Source organism: Haemorhous mexicanus, chromosome 3, assembly GCF_027477595.1.
Source record: "Haemorhous mexicanus isolate bHaeMex1 chromosome 3, bHaeMex1.pri, whole genome shotgun sequence".
NCBI lineage: Eukaryota > Metazoa > Chordata > Aves > Passeriformes > Fringillidae > Haemorhous > Haemorhous mexicanus.
In genome coordinates, this window is record NC_082343.1 from 57439011 (window position 1) to 57458519 (window position 19509).

At 41.2% G+C, this 19509-nt stretch overlaps 1 protein-coding gene across 2 annotated transcripts in view; it reads left to right on the forward strand.

The window, feature by feature from the left end:
• Positions 1-277: 277 nt before the first annotated feature.
• IPCEF1 (interaction protein for cytohesin exchange factors 1) overlaps positions 278-19509 on the forward strand; it is a 59595-nt gene continuing 40363 nt past the window's right edge. For both annotated transcript variants that reach the window (XM_059841951.1, XM_059841952.1), the window contains exons 1-2: positions 278-324; positions 14398-14448. In XM_059841951.1, coding sequence (XP_059697934.1) covers positions 14425-14448 — 24 coding nt within the window. In that variant the 5' untranslated portion in view covers positions 278-324; positions 14398-14424. The remainder of the gene's footprint in view (positions 325-14397; positions 14449-19509) is intronic.

Consider the following 19509-nt stretch of genomic DNA (forward strand, 5'->3'; position numbering starts at 1 on the left):
TCCAAACCAATTTCTATTTGGGAAAAAAACAAAAAAACAAATTAAAAATTAGCTATCTGGGAATATTTCTTATATTTTATTTGCATCTCCTATCCCATTTCCACGTCTGGGTTCTAGCATTAACACTTCTGGCAGGCAAGGCTTTTAGCACTTGCTTTGATGTCTGACTTGTGGTTTGTGTAGTCATGGCTTGTAAAAGAGACATGAGTTTCCTCTTGGGCAATTTCAGCATTGCAACTGATTTCTGTAAGAGTTTCCTCTCTGCTTTGCAAGGTGTATGGAGCTGACAGGACAAGCGTGGCTATTTGTCAGAATTCTTTGCTGGTAAGGTTGTGGCTAATTTTTTTTCTTTTTTTTTGCTTAAGTGACAAGTGTTAGTTATTTCTGTCTAGTCACATCTATTTTCTTTTTCTTTTTTAAAGACAGTATAGTTTTAGCTGGTAAGAAACAATGTTCACTTGGTACAATAAGGGAAGTTCACAGGAACAAGTAGCTTTCTGGTTTTAAAGGCCTGTGTAAAAGATCTCATGTTCTCCCACCCTCCTCTCTGCTTTGGTTAAAAATGAAAATGGATCACTAAAAAACAATGACATAATTAGAAAAAATATTTGTTGAGTGAGGACAAGGGACAGCATGCATATGAATTGCTTTCTTCTGGACAAGTTTAATTCAGTTAAGTTTTAAGATCCATCAAGGGACATGGTGACAATCTATTCATGGCTGTTCCTGTAAATCTGATATTTGTGAAGACAAATATGTGAAATGGAAATTGAAACAATTCCCTTATTAGATTCCTAGAAAAATACGTGCAAATATAGTTGAGTGAAGAGAATTTAGGGTGCAATATGGGAGTAGACTTTATTGTGCTGTGGTGACAGCACTGAGCAGAATTATTTCTGTTTTCAATGTGAGAAGAATTTTAGAGTCCATTAGTTTTAATGTTTCTCTCATACACATTAAATTGAATGAGTAAAGACATGGCTAAAGTACTGTGTGAATGGGCTTACCCATACAAAAGGACAGCTGGAATTAGAATCTCCTGTCCTTTGTGCTGAAACAGAAAACCCAAACCCCTGTCTTTATTTCTGGATTCGAGTTTTCCTCAGCAAAATATGCCTCTGGAGAAAGTGGAGACGAGCATCCAGTTTAGATATTCACTTACCTACTCTCTTTCAACAAGTTCTTTTGAAGTGTAGGGCTCAGTAGTATTAATTGGGTTTCTTGGATGGTTTATTATCCCCACGCAGGAACTGCAGCTCAATTTGGCAGGATTTTCCCATCTGCCAGTTATTCCTATATTCAATGGTTTGTGACAATTATAAAAGGAGAGAAATTGTTTTGTGACTTCTTGTGGAATGGCTTTTCTGTACCCTTCCCTGTGGTGAAACTTTCTAGATGCAAGAACTACCTCTGTGGAAAGGAGATTCCCACAGTGCCCCCCTCTTGGTGTTGACTCTGGTGGCAGAGCTGCACATACTCTGACCAGGTGTAAGTCCTGTGCCATGTGGAGGCTGTGTGCCTCAGGTCAGGCATGCTGAAGCTGTCTGCTTTCAAATGCTGCATCACCTTCCCTTTGCCCAACATGCTGCCTCCCTGCTGTCCTTTTTCCATCACAGGATGGTGGAAGGCTCTGTTTCACCTTATAAATGGCAAGAGCTATTCATGCCAGGCTGCTAATATTCATGTGAACTTTGGGCTCTAGCTGTTTGCTACTTGTCCCCATGCATACTGGGAGACCTGATTTTCTTGCAGGGCTGTCTAGTTGCCAGAACACAAGATTTGCTTCTCACCTCTGTGAGTGTATTTCCTTGTAGGTGCAGCAGATGGATGCTGCCTGCTCAGCATGCATGCCCTCCACCAGCCCTGTCCAGTCCCTGCAAGGTGGTGGAAGAAAGCATCAAGCCAATACAGGCTGAAGGGCTTCCTTATTTTTTAAGATTCTCTGCTTTGTCCTGATTGATTTCAGATGTTTCCCCTTGCCCCTTGTAAGTCCATCCCTTACCCACTCCCCCATGATCTCCCTAAAGTAACACTGACTTGGTTGTGGATTAGTGGGATAAGGTCTGCTGTGGATAAAGACGCAGCTGCAGGGTGCTGTGCAGACAACAGTATTGTGCACTCACTTGATTAAATGGCATGGATTTGCAGCCTGCTGCTCACCAGATTGTCATGGGGGGATCCTAGGAGATTCTCAGTCCCTGTTGGATCCTGTGGTCTCGAGGGTCCAAGTCGCTGTGACCCAAAGATATGTGAAAAGTCTCTTTTTCAGCCTGTGTGCTTGAAGAATGAGTTGGAGTTCTTCAGTTCTCAGTCTCAAGGTTGTTTATTGCGTCTTGGCTATAAAAATTTTTCTCCTGCCCTGCCAAGATCCGTCCAGCAGGACAGTTCCAGGCACACTGCCTGCCCCTGGGGAGGTGTTATCTCTTTAAACTAAAAACTACATATAACATGTTTACAATTACTTTTCAATACCTATCACCCATGTTAAACAGTGAGCTTCTACTCTAAACCAATCTAAAAGTGCCAACATCACAGCAGAAGATGGAGGCAGAGAAGAAGAAGGAGAAAGGCTGGACACCCCCAAATCCCTCCATCTTGCCCCCGAAACCCCCATTCTAGAAACCCCAAAAATCTATTTTTTAGATGTGATAATTTCACTATTATGCTACTTAAACTGCTGTGGCTTGTTGGTCTTCATAGAAGGCTGGTAATTTGTTCCACAGGTCATTATCAAACCCACAGGTATTCTGGGCTCTGTGCCAGGGTTTCTGAGACCCCTGGCAGGGGTCCTGGCCACTCTGGACGCCCAGAGAGATGTCCTGAGTTCCGACACTGTGGTAGGAGCAGTGACCAAGGAAAGGGCTGTCACTGCATGACATGCTGAATAGTTTCACTGTTTTGTGCACAGAACTCTCTTCAAGGAGTCACTCAACCCCCTGTTAACTCATGAGGGCTGTTTACAGACCAGTGTAGCTGGTACTGGTTTCATGTCTGGAGAAGGTGTCCTTCCTGGTGTGTCACTTAATGCTGATAAAGTCATACTGGGTGTTGCACCATCACTAGACAGGGAGATGGGCACAGAGGTAATGTTGCATGTGAAACTATACCTATTACCCCTTTCTGCATCTCAGTTCCTTCTGCCTGAAGGAGAGCCACGTTTTTTTCTCTTAAGAATTTCTCTGGAAAGCAGTACATGCAGTTACAGACAGAGCTCATCAAAGTGTGTGCTCTGTGTTTATGCCTTAGCGACATGCCTTTCTAAAAATATTTCTCTTTTGCAGCCTCCTCTACTCTTTAATTGCTCACTTCTCTTTCCTATCATCAAGTTACAGCCTGGCTGTCCTCCAGTGTCTGTTTCTTCTGATTTTGCTATGGGGCATCTCTGGCATAAATCTTGTGAATAGGCTATGTCTGTCCTCCTCCAGCTCTATCCCCTGCCTCTGGCTTAGCTGAGTCATGCTTTCCCTGTGCTTGTGCTTTCAGTTGTCCCCATGTTCTTCTGTCCTTTCTCTCCAAACAGCTCTTGTGGGTTGCTTCTAGGGGGGAAGGAAAAAAATCAGCATAATGACAGAGCCTTGACTCACCTTCTACTTTAAATGCTTCTTCTGCAGATATGGCTTTCTCATCAGGGCAGAGCTCATCTTCCTTTGACTTCTCTACCTTGCTTTTCTCCAAAACCTCCTCTAGTTTTTCTCTCTTTCTCAGCTAGCATGTTCTTATTCTTCTATTGACTACAATCAATGAACAAAATCCTGTCCACTCTGCCTTCATTTTATCCTGGCAATTACCTTCAATTTTATCTGAAAATCTCTCCTTAAAACCTTCCACCTGTGATTCTATCTGCCAACGGTTCTCCATCTGTTTTCTGAAAACATGTGCAAAATGTCTTTCAGAAGGTCCTGATATACCTCAACATGCTGTTTATGATCTAATCTCTACTGTCCTCTGATCCATTCCTCTGCACATTTTGCCCAAGTGATTTTATTCCCAAACGTCCTCCTATGAAGGACAGATCTAATCCTAAACACAGAGTTGTTTTTTGTCTATTTAGATTGTTTTTGGTTTGGTTTGGTATGTTTTTTTTCTTTTTTTGGCCAAATGTTGTGTTTGGCCTCTCTCTCTGGTATGTCATGACTCAACCTCTAGTTGAATCCAGCCATCATGATCAACTTCTACCTTTCCTAGGTCATACTTGCTCATTGCTGGCAATGATATCATACTGATAGTGCTATCACAGCTAAGGACTTCCTTTAGTTCTTTGTTCTTGCTTCCAAGCTATTGTTTAAATTTCACGTGAACTTTCAAATGCTGTCACTCTCCATACACAGAAATATACTCTCATCCAAGTGTCATCATCTAATGTCACTTTTACTGAAATCTCCTATTATCTGGCCTTGACAAAAGTAATTTCATCACCTCATATCAGGTCAGAAACTCACTGCAAGGATAGTTTTCCTACTCTGGTTCATTGATGAATTTTCTATCTTATTTATTTATATGTCTGAGCAGCATTAAACATACTGAGCCTGAACTCTCATTTTGAACTCCCTGGGATCCCTCTCTTAGTTTTACAAGCCTTTGAATATATATCATCTCATTATTTTTCAAAGCCCCTGCTCTGGTGCTAACACAAACCTTTGACAATGCCTGTCCTCAGGCTTACTGAGACCCAAAATATGATCCTGGTGGTTGTTGTCCTGCTGCTATCTTGGAGTCTGTCTGATTCCTGCCTACATCCTCCTGCTGTATCTTGTCTTGAGCCTGCCAACAGAGCCGCCTTTTCTTCCCTGTTCCTGCAGTGCACATGGTCCATTGTAATGGAAGCAAGCATAGTGCAATCCCTGTTGCTAACACTTCAGAGAAGTTTCTTCAAACTATATTTTGTGTTGTGATGCTGTGAATCACTTGACATCTTTCTCTGCTTTTTTACATTGTGTAGCTGTTTCGTTATCCTTGTTTCTGCTTGCAAGGTCTCAAGAGAGCTCTCATGCTCTTATTCCATGGGGCATCCAAGTCTACCAGGTTCTTCTGGGAGCAGCTTCCGGGTACAAGCACCATCAAAATACCGTACCAGCTGAGTCATATTAATTGTGCTTATTTTCTCTTAATCTAAAGCAAAGACAACTGCTAGGCAATTTAGTTTGCCTTAAAGCTCCTTCATAGTTAATGTGTCTCAGCTAATACACAGTAATGTGCTTATTGTCTGAGCTTTCTGCAGCTCACTCTAATAGAGTCTTTAAATTATTTGTGTGGATCTTACAAAGTGCAAGGAGAAAGGAGGTGACGTCAAATCGTCAATTTTTCTCAGAAAGCAACAGAATGAAGATGTGTGTATTTAGTAAGATGCAGCATTTCCCAAACTGGTTGTTTAACATCTCTACAGATATGGGCAAAATAGGGAATTTTAGGAGGGAAGGAAAGAGAGCTGAAATGGAGAACCAGAAATTATCACTATTTATTTATTTAGTTATTTATTTATTTACTAGGAATTTAGTTCACTGGATTTTTCTTTTCCTGTTGTGGTTTTTGTATTGTGTCTCTGCCTGGGGTCCTGCGGCTTTTGCCTGAGTGCTACCAGCACACTTGAAGCAATGTTGGGATGAAGACTGAATCTATATTCTAAACTACCATGTAGTACACACCATTGCAGGGGTAAGCAGGACCCTCCAGCAGTTTTCTGTGTTCTGGATGTGCTGTCTGTACCTGGCATACGCTTCACTTCCAAACGAAAAACGAATGAAATGCAAAGATGCATTGTGAAGATAAAATCCTAGAAACCCAGTGAATCAGAGCAATTTAACTGTGGTCTTGGGTTTCTAACCCACAGAAAAGACTTGGTCTCGTACTGACTAATTGCTGAGTCCAAAGGGCTTTTTCCAGTTCCTCCACTTCAGTGATTTCTGATCAGATAGATTTCCAGGTGGTAGTTGTCTTCTGGCCTGTTTTTCTCCTGAGGGAAACCTTGGTACAGCTTCAGAGACAGCTGCTCAGAGGGTGGAGATATGTTGCTCCCAATTCTGGGTCATAATATTACCTTATACTATGTGATGGTATTATATTTGGGTTCTTCACTGCTGCCTTTGGATGTGCAAGGACAGTGGGTGCTCAGCTGGCGTTCACATCTTTCCTCTGCTGCTGCTTCCTCTTCTTTTGCTTTTAAGGACGTGACAAAGTAGGAACAAATTTGTTGCACAAGCAACACATTATGAAATGTGCTGAAAACTTGACTGACATCCAGTTTGAACAGCTGCTCAGCCTTCTGACCTGACTCTGTGGAGTTTCAGCCTTGGCTACCTTGAATTCAACATTTTCAGCATTCTTTCATCCTACCCCTGTGGCCCAGTCTTCTTTTCCTGCTAAAAACAGGGGCTTAAATTCTGGAGTGGCAAACATTTAATAAAAAAACAACACAAACATATTGAAAGTGAGTCCTCTGAAGTGGTTTGGAATAGCTTGCATTTTTTTTTCATCCTCATTAATCTCAATAAATCACAGACTGTTGGTCAAAAGTCTGTCCAATTTATGAGAAGTAGGTTTCTTGTGCCAACCTTCATATGAATTTGGTTGAATTTTATATTATTACTTAATTGTACATAAGTTATAAAATTGAAATTTAAGGACAGTAATATAATTTGAAAGATAAGTATTTTCAAGCAGAACATACTTAACTTTAGAAATCATATTGTTATTGGCATAAATTAGAGCTCAGCTGCAATGGGAAATACCAAATGTGGGGTTGCTTTTCTTCAAGCATTTACCTCTCATTCATTACTTTTACACACCATAAGGGCTCTGTTGCCAATGTAAGGAAAAACTGAAGTAAGAAGTTAAAATAATTTATTTAAAGAGGATCATAGAAACAAGAGTAACTATTGAGGCTGCAATTACTGTGAGATGTACAAATAGCTTATAATACTAATTTTATATTGTCTTGATTATTATTTTTTATGACTGAGAAGTCAAGAATTTATTTTGACTATTTCCTTTTCTTCTATAAAGCTCCAAAATATGTGTATAGTAAGAATTATGAAAAAAATGGAGGTGCTCTATATTGAAATACACTCTTTTAAACATAGAAGGACATAAAGAGCTGGGAACATTTTAGAAAAAAAAAAAACAGAGAAGACAGGAAGTATCTCCTTAGAAGAAAAATAAGACACACAGATTAACTTGGTGTAGGCTGTTGTGAGAACAGCCATAGGATGGTGGAACATAAGTACAAAAGTTTAGTGAAATACAGATTATGACATAAAAGAAAATCCAGACATTCTGGGAAAACTTTGAAATTGTTTCTGTGAAAGAAGAAGTTCAGTTTTTAGTTCCATGTAAATAATTTTTACATAAGGGTTTCTTCTTTAGAAAAAGGCTCACTGTTTTTATTTCAGATTTCACTACAGTGAGAGCAACACTACAGGAAAGGAGTTCAGAAAAGTGTTCATTTCTGTAAGATTCAACAAGAAAGTGTCTGATGTAGCCAGATCTGCATTTCCAGGAGCAGCAAATAGCTATCTCTAATGATCTATTTCTTTGTGCAGATGTTCTGGCAAAGGCTGTGCTGTGTAAGAAACAAGAATCAGTAAATCCTGAATGCCTCCAGGTACTGAAGACTGAAGAAAAGTACAGAAAAGTACTGCACTGATCATTTGCATGCAGCCATCATTTGCAACCATTCATAGGGTTGTTTTTTTTTAAAGTTTTATTGCTGCTCTCAGGGCCAACCAGCTTGTTAGGGTACCCACCTTAGACAAGACCCCCTTTTCACACTGGTGAGGGTCTGCATTCTAGCAGATGTTACTTACTGTGCTTTTTTTGTGTGGTGAAGAGGCTTTTTTCCTTATTGCAAATGTAAGTCAAAGTAAGTATGGCTGGTAGCAACTGAAGATGAGAATTAATTTGTTTAAAAGAAACACAAATCTACTGCTGAAACAGTCCAGAGGCAAGAAAGCTACTTGATAATTAAAATGGATTTCAGGGAAAAATGTTTCTAAGAGTACCTTCTTATCTTTGAGTTTTCATCCTAGAGATGATTTTTTCTGCCTCTCAGTTGTCCATATCTGGTCTAACTCAGGCATACTGAGAACAGCATTTGGCTCCCAGTTGCCTGCCCCTCATGGGCCTGCCTGTCCTAGACCTTGGAGAAAACTTATGTTGTATATTAGTACATGGATGTTGAATGGAGGAATGGGTTCTAGCTAAATTTCTCTGGAGAAGCTGTGATGTCAGCAGTCCACTTTTTCCATTCTCTTATTCCTAGGGAAATGCCTTTCAGCCACAGGAAAAAGGAGGTCACTTGCAAATCTGTATGGCTCAGCAGATGACACTGTGAGCAGAAGCAGTTCCACCTTCCTTTGGCCAAACTTGCCAGGGCAGTTTCTCCTTGCTCTGCCTCTCCCCACTGGGATTGCCTTATTGCAGAGGTGATGTTTGAGTGCAGCACATGTATTTGCTGTGCTCTGATGTGTGGGAGGAAGATAAACTCTTCATTGCTCCTGATCTCTTAATGAAGAACCAGACAGGACTCTCGAGACTTCAGTGTCCTGAGAACTTTATGAATGTGGAGTGGAATTCTTTGATGGAAGAAGCAACAAGTCCCCCAGATATTTCTTACCTACTTCATCCTCACAAACATCAACATAATGATTTTGCTTTGATTTTTAAAATCAGTCCTCTTGAGATTTCCCTGGAAGTGTGAATGCTGGCCTTTTGTATGGTGCTGTCAATGCAGTGAATGTTTCCTTGGCAGAAGAAACAGGACTTACCTCTAAGCTTCAGAGAGTGCAAAGAGTAACAATTTTTGCTGGCCTCTTGCTCTCAAATGCAGGAGTTGAAAGCATGCTCCTGCAATTTTTACCTTCCATTGGATGTATAAACCTCCTGCAATGCCATGACAGCAGAGGTTATTCAGAACTGCCTTCTGGTGAGGATGTCTCAGGTTTTTGTCCCTGCAATAATCTAAATTTGCAAGCAGAACAGCAATTCTGAACCTCTGTGCTAGGGTCAGTCATGTCCTTGTTCTCTCTTTGTGTACTGGACCTTGCATTGTTCCCTCAAAACTGTCTTTGCTGAACAGCTGATCAGAAAAAATAGAGGAGGGAATTAGATTCCTCTCTCCTTATCTCTGTCTTTTCACAAGGGACTTGCTTTGAGAGAAACATTTTAGATTGTTGTCTCAGGAGGGTCTACAGGCTTTTTACTTTTTTCCCCTTCCTCCCTTCTGTGTTTCATCTTCTGGACTAGTAAAGACCTGTGCATCTTTGGAGGAGAGCAGAACATCAGGGAGGTGCTTCTTTATCCCTGGAGTGTTTCCATGCCCTTTCAGTGCACTGACTCTTCATCCAGTTTTGCAGAGAGCCTAACTTTGCCCACTTTCATTGCCTGCCACAGCAAAAACAAAAAAGCCAGCTAGAAGGCAGTAGGAATTGAGGCATTGCACTTGATGTTTCTGCAAACTCTTCCTTGGCCTTCAAGCATAGCAGCACTAGGAGTTCCACACTACAAGGAATGTGGGGCAGACACACTTCATTAAGCATGCCATTTTGTTTTCTCATTTTGGTTGTGAGGCCATAGAGGCAGCTGGAGCATGTCTTCCTTTTGCTGAACTTCCTCTTTCTTTCCCACCCCTCTTCTCTTGCAGGCAGAGAGCACTGACTCCTGCAACTGCCTGCTCAGAGCTGTCAGCACATATAACCTGCTGCCCTTGGGCTTCCCAGCTGGGCTGACAGGACCTGGCCATGATCCAAGCAGGGTGATGTCTCCAGATCCCTTCTGTCTCCAACACGGGAGCAATGAACTTTGTTCCAGTTTTTCCTGGCCTTCTCCCAAAGAGAGTCAGAAGTCATCTTTTTGAATTGCTTTCACATGAGGGAATGGAGTAATTCCAAATGCATTTGAATACAATGTTATAACCAATGGTATTATAAAATATAAATATATAGATATATAATGCAGAAAAATGCAGTTTCTTGCTGCTGAGCCTGTGAAAAGAAGCCTTTGGTCTTTTCAAAGTGTAATGCTTATTCAAAAAGTTAAAGTTACCCATTGTGGCCAAAGCTGAATGTGTACTCTAAAAATTATGTCTTCTGACTGTGTTTTCATAGACTTGCTCTTTCTGATGCCGATGGTGAATGTGTAGTTTCATCTGCAGTTAGAAACATGGGGTCATGGGGACCAAAGTAGGTGGGGCAGCCTTATCCAGGATGGGAATGGGTCCATGAACTTTTGTGAAAATTACCTTAGTGTCTATTTGATGTTCCCCTAAGGCAAAGTATCACCTTAATATCCATCTTCCCTGGTGAACCTGTATGTGAGAGAAAATCTGCAGGCCAAGAAACTCCTACAAGTCAGACAGTCAATTTAGATAGCTGATTAACCAGTTAAGTACCTGACTAGAGCTGACTAATTAGTGGTTAATGGTAAGGTTCTATCAGATTAAATTGATCTCTAGTAAGCCTAAGGACATTTAAGAGCTTGCAATCACTGTGATAATTTTCCCCCTCCATTGTTGCAAGAACCCCAGTTAGAAGTAAGGTGATAATTTAGGACTATTACGCAAGGCTGTCTCCTTGCCACAGGACAGTGCTTCAAGCACTGCTGTAAATTGGGGCAATGTTATTCCTAATGTCTGGTGAAATATGTGATTAAGTAATCATTGATTTTTGGGGGGAAACTTTGTACCACTCTCACTAGTTTCATATCACCTGTCAATTCATTGCCCATTGAAGCGCAGATTGCTGCAGGCAGCCGGACGAGCAGAAAACAAGCACAGGGGTTGAAGCTGATGACCAGTGTGAGAAATGTAAACAGAAGGCTCAGAGCTTATTTTCCAGGTTGTCCACAGCCCTGGCTTGCTGCTTGGTAAACCAGAAATTTTCTTTTGGAGCAGTCTGTGTCAATGCCACCCGAACAGGAGCTCAGCTATGCACATTTTGGGTGCTTCTGTGACACAAATAGTCTGAGCCATGTTGCATATATCAAATATTTTGCTCAGAAGCAGGAGGGCATATGTCCACTCTGAATGTCATCTGGGAGATGCCTGGAAGGCATGTCTGGCAGACTTATGCCCTGATCATTGCAGATTGACATACTCACTGTAGCTTGTAATTGGCAAGAGACAGCATAAGGCCTTGTGGATTTTGATTTTCCCAAGAGGAATATTACTAATGAATTAAGATTGATTTTTTGCAATTAGAGTCATTGGAACCTCAGTGTTCTCTTTTTTATTTTTTTTTCCTTTTTCCCCACACCTTCAATTTAAATTTGATCTTTATAGATATTTCTATATATTTTAGGAGAGATGATGAGTCAAATAGATTACCTCTATCTATTATTGCAAAATATTTATGATCAGACACCTGTCACGTTTCCATGTTTGTTGCATCAGCTTATTGCTCACATACCTACTTGTTTATTACTCTTCTTGAAAAAGCAAGGATGAAGTGACACTAATAAAACTATGCACACAGGTACTTAATGTTCAGTTGTTAAATCAAAATTTAAAAAGCCCTCAAGAACTTGATTTGGAAATCTTTTAACTGAAACCACATTTGACATTGTGTTCAATTCAGACTGAAATAAAATCAGGTGGTTCAGATAACTCCTAGAAAAGCCAAAGAAATATAGATATGGTTTATGAGCTGATAACATAAATCCATCCCCTTTGCCTTTATTGAGTACATCCATTGCAGTTTAGCCTTCAGAAAATGAGAGATTCAAGTGTGTTTTACTGTTTCTGAAACCATGTGAAGTGGGAGAGCGTTTACCGTGTTTAATTTTCTCTCTTTGATTTGTTCCACATTTTAATTTTAGCAAATTGAGCATTCATTACAGCAGACTGCAATCCTATTACAAGTCTTCCATGTGGGTCCCTTAATCCGTAGACTGGAGGGTTTTCCTCTCCTTCTGTTCCTAAAATTTATCTTGTTGCAAGTGGAGAGTTTTGGGATGAGAGCTAGAATCCGACACACACCTTTCAGGGTGACATCCCTCTTCAAATTCCATTCCATTCAGGACAAGGATGCACACAGGTCTTCAGGCTGCAAGGCAGCGCTGTGAGTGCTGTGAAATGGGCTGAGTCTTCTCCCGCTGCAGCTACTCCAGCTAGGAGTCAGGACACCTTGCTGATGATATGAACTGATATGATATGTCTCTTACTAACCTCTCACTGACCTGCAAAGCTCCTGAGCTCAGGTGTAGCTTTTGTGGCCCCAGAAGTCTTTCTGTTAGCCAAGCTGCCAGCCCTGATCACGCCCCTGGGCTGCCATGGTGTGACCACTACCAGCACACAGAGGGCACTGCCCATCATGAGATCCCAGCTGTAGCCTGTGTCAGGGGCTTACTGAGGGGCAGGGGGCTGTGGTTCCCAGAGACAGCCCCTGCAGAGTCATGCTGGGCCATCCAGGAAGGTGGATTGGCTCTATTTGAGCGGCCACATTTATCCAGCTCCTTCTCCTAATTCACCTGACTGTTTAGAAAGGATAGTTTTCCCACAGTAAACCTGCACAAAATTGAAAAGAATCACTTATTTTGTCCTAGTGCAGAGATAAACAGGTTATGCCCTTCTGAAATATTAGTTTTGAAACAGCTGAGTACACTTGAGTGGATATAAAAAATCCTAATGCCTTTTCACAGAGGAACTAATCTCACTCAGGTTGGACTTCCTTAGAAGAAACAAACTCAGGTTCAGTGTCTAAGAGTTATTTCTGCGGTGATTGTGTGATTTTTCAAGTGTCTTTCGTTACACAGGGAACAATAAATTATATTCTTTAACTAGAATGGGACAGAAGTCAATGCTGCTTTTGAACGCTGGGTGCTGGCTCAAAGCTGCTTGTCCAGTTTCTGGAAACTAAACAAATGTTTGAGTTAAAGTCAGAGAGAAGGGTTAGCTGAAATCCATTTCAAGTTCTTTGGCACAAAGCACATAGGAGGAAACATTGCCTTGCCAGTTTACTAATGCTTCTCCCCTTGCTCCTGGTACTGTGGGATTCAAAGCTGTGCAGTTCCTCCCCAAACCCAAGGCACACATGAAATTAAGAAATGACAGGAAAAAGGCCACGTCACAGTAATTACTGTGATGTGGTCTGTTATTCCCTTTTTTTCTTGCTCTGTATTTGAGGCTCAGTGTTAATTTGCTTGGATAACTCAAGGTGTTTCCTCTGCTTGTTTGTACTAGCTTTGATTTCTAAACATCCTTGAAATTATTGGCCATAACATCTGTCCTCATCATGATATTACTTCAACTAGAGCTACTTATAGAAAGTGCTTCTTTCTACTTTTGAACAGAAATGGCTGGCAGCCAGAAAAATATGTATTTGTTTGCCTTTCTATTTTTAGTTTGAAATTGCTGGAAGCCAGTAGGTGGGTTTTTATTTTCTTTTTAAGATTTTATTTTCAAACTAAGACAAATATTATGTATGAGGAGTGGCACATATCTTAAATAACTGGTTCTAGTAACAGGAAAATGTTCTTGTTAGAAGTTCTTCTGAAGTGTGGCTCTATTTCTGGAAATCCCTTCTTGCTTGCTTCAGCAGAGTTTTGTATCCTCTCCCATTTTCCTCCATGATTCTTTCACATGCAGAGGGGTGAGTTTCACAGGAACTTTGCTGGCACCAAAACATTGGTATGTTTTCATTAATCTTGTACTGCTCCAATTCATCATCTGCCCATTCTACCAACCAAAGGAAAATCACACAGGGAGCTGACAAGTGCTTGTGTTAACCAAATGAAATCACTTCATCTGCCACCTGAATGGATACCTGCTAACCTGGTGTCTTTGGGAAGTAGAATCCAGGGTCTGCTGTTGGACTGCACGGATTTTGGTCTCCAGAAAGGAAAATTTCAACCCATTATAAAATAAGTAGTCCCGTATGAGGTCTCATCCCATTCAGGAGAGACAGAAGGTTACTTAATTTTTATTCCCAGGAAATGCTGGGAATTACTTAACCAAAGCAGGAATCCAAATCTATAGATTTCTTTCAGACTAAAGACCAAAATGAACCAAAAAATCCACTTCCAATTTTATTTATTTATTCTCTCTCTTGCATTTCCTCCTAAAACCCCAAAAACCTCCATTGCCACCCAACTCCAAAGCCTATCACAACCAAGCACAAAATAAGCCTCTGGCCAAATCCATGAGCTTTGTTCTGTTTATTTCATAAAAATAAGCTTGGATACTTTTGAGTTAACATTACTTACTACTTGTTGATTTCTAAATCAGTAAAATCAGTTTACATAACATAGGATTGTCTTTGGAAAATTAATTTTAGGGGTTGGGAGAAGTCAGAGGGTAGAGTTAGAAAGACAAAATGTTTGAAAGCGTTATTTTTTACTCTAGTGATGAGATTTATGTTATATGAAAATATAATACAGAGCTTAAGTACACAAAATTTTCTTTTTTAACAGCTTTTCCATTGAGCTTTGAAACCATTCATGGAAGCTGATGGCAATATTCTTGTAAGTATACTTGAAGCTGTGACAGAGTTATTGATCATCTGCAGAGGTCATATGTTGGGATTATATCCTTGTAGTCACAAAGACCATGAACAGCATAAAAGATGCACAACAGCATCAATCTCCAAACACAGTCTTTATTATGGGCCAGCCCAAGCAGAGAGGTTGCCCCAGTTCTGCTATAAGGATAAACTGAAATCTACTGCATGTGCCTGATGCTAGGGGTGCCCTCACTTCCAAATCCTGCCCCTCAATGGATGAGATAACTGTAACCTAAGATACATGAGCTTAGCAAAGGATTTTCTTAGCCACACAGTCTAACCCTTGGGAAGCTTAAAGAAAATACAGCTCTGGAAAATATATCTGTTGATCATAGCTGCCTTTGGTGCCTTTTCAGACTCATGCATTGAGAGTCAACCTTCATGAGAGCCTGTTTTTTAGTATTAGCCCAATGTCCCTGCTTTTCCAAGTAGACTTTTTTTTCTTTCTCCTGAAACAGCTTCATATGCCTATTTCACCCCATTTTATTCTTGGAGAGTTGGCAGGCTGCCCCTGACCCAGCATTCCTGGAGCCTTAGATGCATCTCCCTCTGACTAGGAAGGGTCAAGGGTCCTTTAACTGGTGTTTGGGAGGGACCTGCCCTGAGAGCAGCCAACAGAGCCATCAGGTTGTGCAGCTGGGTGTGAGGAAGGAGTGAAATAAGGGGGCCTCCATTCAAACTGTGGGGTTGTAGCAGTCTTGGACATGCTGGTAACAGCAGTTTCCCCAGAAGGTGTAGGAACACATGTCCCTGCTAGGGCAGAGGCTTCCACACAGAGCGGCTGCAGCTTTCCAAGTCCCAGACTTCAGTGGGTGTCAGGAACCTCTCCCTGAGGCCAAGGGCAATGTCTCTCAGCCTTGCAGGGCATCTTGGAGGAGCTGTGCTGGGAAGTGGAGGAGGTTGGGGAGGAAGTGTGCAAACTGTGCAGCATCAGAGAAAGTGGAAGGGAGAGAGGTAGGGTCTTCTCTGAGGCACAGCAGCACGAAGACCACCAGTCCCCACCTGCAGTGGATAAGCAGGCAGTGTCTATGCCCTCTATCGAAGTAAGGAAAAAAACCTCTGGAGAATTGGAAGGATGGAAGTTGATGACTTCTTGTATCTAGAGGAAGCTCCTGCCTCATCTAAGAACAGGCTGACCGCCTTCATAATTGAAGAGGAGCCAGATATGTCCCCTAGAAGAATACGTGTTTCACTTGACTGTAAACCATGCAGGTCTGCCAGGAAGAAAAGGTGAGACCCTGCAGAGTGTGACTCCCTGCTGCAAGGGACAAAGGACCCATCTGTGTGCCTGACCAACCATCCAGAGATGTTTGCTGCCTGGGAGACACCAGGATCCAGGATGTTGTCCAGAGACTGCCAAAGCCTGTGCAGCCCTCTGACTTCTATCCCCTGTTGTTATTCCATCTGAGCACAAAAGATACTGCTAGGGGAAACCAGTATGTGCAGGGGGCCACAGAGCTGGAAAGTAGCCTTGCAGAGAATGGCCTGGGAATCTTGGTGGACATCATGAGCCAAAAATGTGCCCATGCTCTGGAGAAGGTAAATGGTGTCTTTGGCTACGTCAGACAAAGTATTGCCAGCAGGTCAAGGGAGGTCATAATTTATTCAGTGCTGCTGAAGCCACACCTAGAATGACTTCTCAATGTAAGAGACACATGATATACTGAAGAGGCCCAATGAAGGGCCAGAAGAATAATTAAGGGACTGCAGCATCGAAGGTAAGAGGAAAGATTAAGTGAACTGGGTCTGTTTATCTTGGAAAACAGGCTCAGGGGGGCTCTTACCCATGTGCATAAATACCTGAAGGGAGGATGCAAAGAAGAGGACATGGTTTAATGGCCAACACAGTAGTGGTGCTTAGCTGATCGTTGGACTTGTAGATTTTAAAGGTCTTTTCCAACCTTAACGATTCTATGATTCTTTTCAGCAGTGCCAAATGACAGGACTAGAAGTGATGCACACAAACCAAAACACAAGAGGCTCCCTCTTAGATCAGGAAACCTTTTTTACTGTGAGAAGGACTGGGCACTGTCACAGGTTGCTCAGAGAGCGTGGGGTGTCTCCATGCTCAGTGAAATGCAAAAGCCATCTGGAAACAGTCCTGGAAAACCAGTTGCAGGTGGAGAGTGGACTTAGATGACCTCCTGAAGTTCCTTCAGACTGAATCATACTGTGATTCTGTGGGAAAAAAGAGCTCCTGGACTGACAGAAGCCTCTGCTCAAGTTGTCACTTCTCTCACACGTTTTTGCTCATCACTGGAGCCCGCCTGGCACAGAAGTGGAAATGAACTCTGCACAGTTGTACAGGCTCCTTTGCAACTTGCTCATGGTGTGTTTGCCAAGTGCAGGAGTAATAGATAGCCAGTTTGAAGTCTGTGTAGCTCTGCAGGATCACTGGCCCATTCTGTTCAGTCCTTAGCAAACCAAAGACTACCAAAATAATTAAAACCTACTCTCTCTTACCAGTCTTGTACAAAAGTGTATGTTTTGCAGTTATCCCAGAGCTTTCTGAGAACTACTGCTCTCAGAGTTCCCTTGGTAAGAAGAAATAGAAATACATCTGATATTCTCAGCTTTTCAGTTGGACCCATGATAATGAAATACATCACTTCCCATTAGGAAATTTAAAATTACAGAAAAAAACCCAGCATTGTTAAAAGCAAAATCATGACATTTAGTTTAGTTTCAGACTGTTCAGTGGCTATGTTTGCTAGTTACAGAATATTTACATCTCAAACTCTTGTTGTACCCCTTGTTTTATTGGTAACAACTCTGCCTTCCACAGTTTTCTCTTTGCTCTGTGCTGGTAAGAATCTCTAGAAGAGTGAAACTTAAAAGTATCTTTTAATCAATGTTCACCTAGGTCCACTGATATAAAAGATTATTGACTTTTTTATAAAAGAGCTTTCAGTGAAGGAAACTTTAATTCACTTCTTGAAAAAAGGTTTGCCACTGGAGACTTGCTAATGTGTTGTATTCTCATGGAAAATTGAATCCAAACTGGGTTTATGAGGCATTTTATGAATTTTGTGGTAGATTCATTTAAATATAAGTTTTCTATTGGTTTGAGAAGAAAACATTTTTACTGAAAACTGTTTGTTTATTTCATAAAGTACCTATCTACACTATGCTTTGGAGAAAGAGGTTGTTTTTATTTGTTTATAGATCAACAAAATTTGAGAAGGCAATTTTGTGAATCATGCTGCATTTTATTGCTGCATTTGGGGATAAGAGCTTTCTCTTGTGTGGAGCAGAACACATATTTTTTTATAGGATGAAGCTGGGTTTCTGAACAGCACTAAAACACAATCGGAAGTTGCAGAATTCCAGGCTTAGTGTTAATTTTTTGAAAATTTACCTCAATTTTTAGGAATATTTGGAAAGATCATGAGAAATGAATCTTAATTTAAAAAAAAATAATTCATCAGTTATTTTGTTAGAGATTTACCACTGATTTTATCCAGGCAGACTAAATACAGGTCTGGCTGTAGAGAAACTGCTCTTCCTTCCACCGTTAATTTCCCAACTCCTCCTACAATATAGGAAGACAAGAGGGTTGGTTCATCACTCCTATCAACTTCCAGCAGGACACCATCATTGCTGCAGAATAATACACATAAATTTTTAAGTTATTTTAGCTAGCCCAAGCTCTTACTAGCTGACCAGTTTTTGCCTCAGTCTGATATAAAGTGGGCCCTACAGATGTCTTACATAACATGGGTACTAACTCTTTCCTGACACATGAGCAATAGACCATGCTATTTTTTTTTTTGATCATCAACAAGGTTAGTGGAAAGATTACTTCCTCCTCAGTTGTGTAGAGAGAGCCACATCCTGCCTCAGTATTGCTGGTTTTTCTAATGACTTTCTGTTTGTTAGAGATTAAATGACCCCAGTATAGAGCCATGGCAAAGATGTGATGTTGCTTTGGAGAAAGCGGTTGTTTTTGGGCCAGCAGACCTGATTCATATTTGTTTTCCTTAATATCATTTTGGATAGCTCTGAAGGAAAGCAATTAGTTTGTGTGACCCATTGATTCCCTGAGGCCATACATTATTTCCATGTGTCCTAAATAGGGCATAAGTTTCTTTGGAATGAAGACATGAAAAGGATTGGGAAATAGCAGAATCTCTAATAGAGCTGATGTGTTTTCTTATTGCTTTTCTTTGTGTGTTGTCATGGAGAATAGTCTGAGAGAGAGAGGCAGTGGTAGAACAATAAAAAAAAAACGATAAGGGAAAAAAGAAAAAAGAATACTCAGTGATTAGGCAGGAGTCTGGGATTATTCATGCCTGGTAAAGCCTCCCACAAGAGTGTTGCTCAGGTCATGTCAAACAGGATGAGCACAGGACTGCGAGGCACGGCTCTGTGCTCTGTGCTACACGCTGCAGAGATCCCTGCTTCAGAAAGTTGTCGCTCTTGTAAATACTGGTGACAGTGGGCTCTTCTATCAACTTGCAGATGGTCTAGGCTTATTCACCTTCAATTTGCCTGTGAGAAGAGCCATCAGCTTTTTCAAGAGGGATATGAAATGGGGTTTTGTTTTCCTGAGAAGCTGTCTGGGAGGCGGAGGGGCTACATTAGGGATGTTCATAGCGTAGCTCTGCAGCGGATCAGGTAGCTAGCGGCTTTGCATAGCAACATTGTGGCCAGCATATTAAATCATACCTCACTTTATGCTGCATTTGTCATCTGGGGGCTTCAAACCCTTCCTAAAAATAGAAAAAAGTGAATGCTTTAGTTCCCACACTAGAGAAGGAAAGGTTGAGGCGAAGAGAAGTCAAGTACTTTGTCCGCAATCACTCAACCAGCCAGTCTGTCTGGGGAGAATTTACTCTAAAAGCCATACCTTCCATTTTCAATTACCTCTTTTTTGTTCTGTGGTCCTCTCTTTTAGTTTCATTTTCTATGTGTTTATGCAGGATTAAAATATGTATACTGCAAATGCCTAAATAAATTCAATTTATTTATGGGACAAAGGACTAAATGCCTCTGTGTTATTTTTGCAGTGACTAAAATTTCC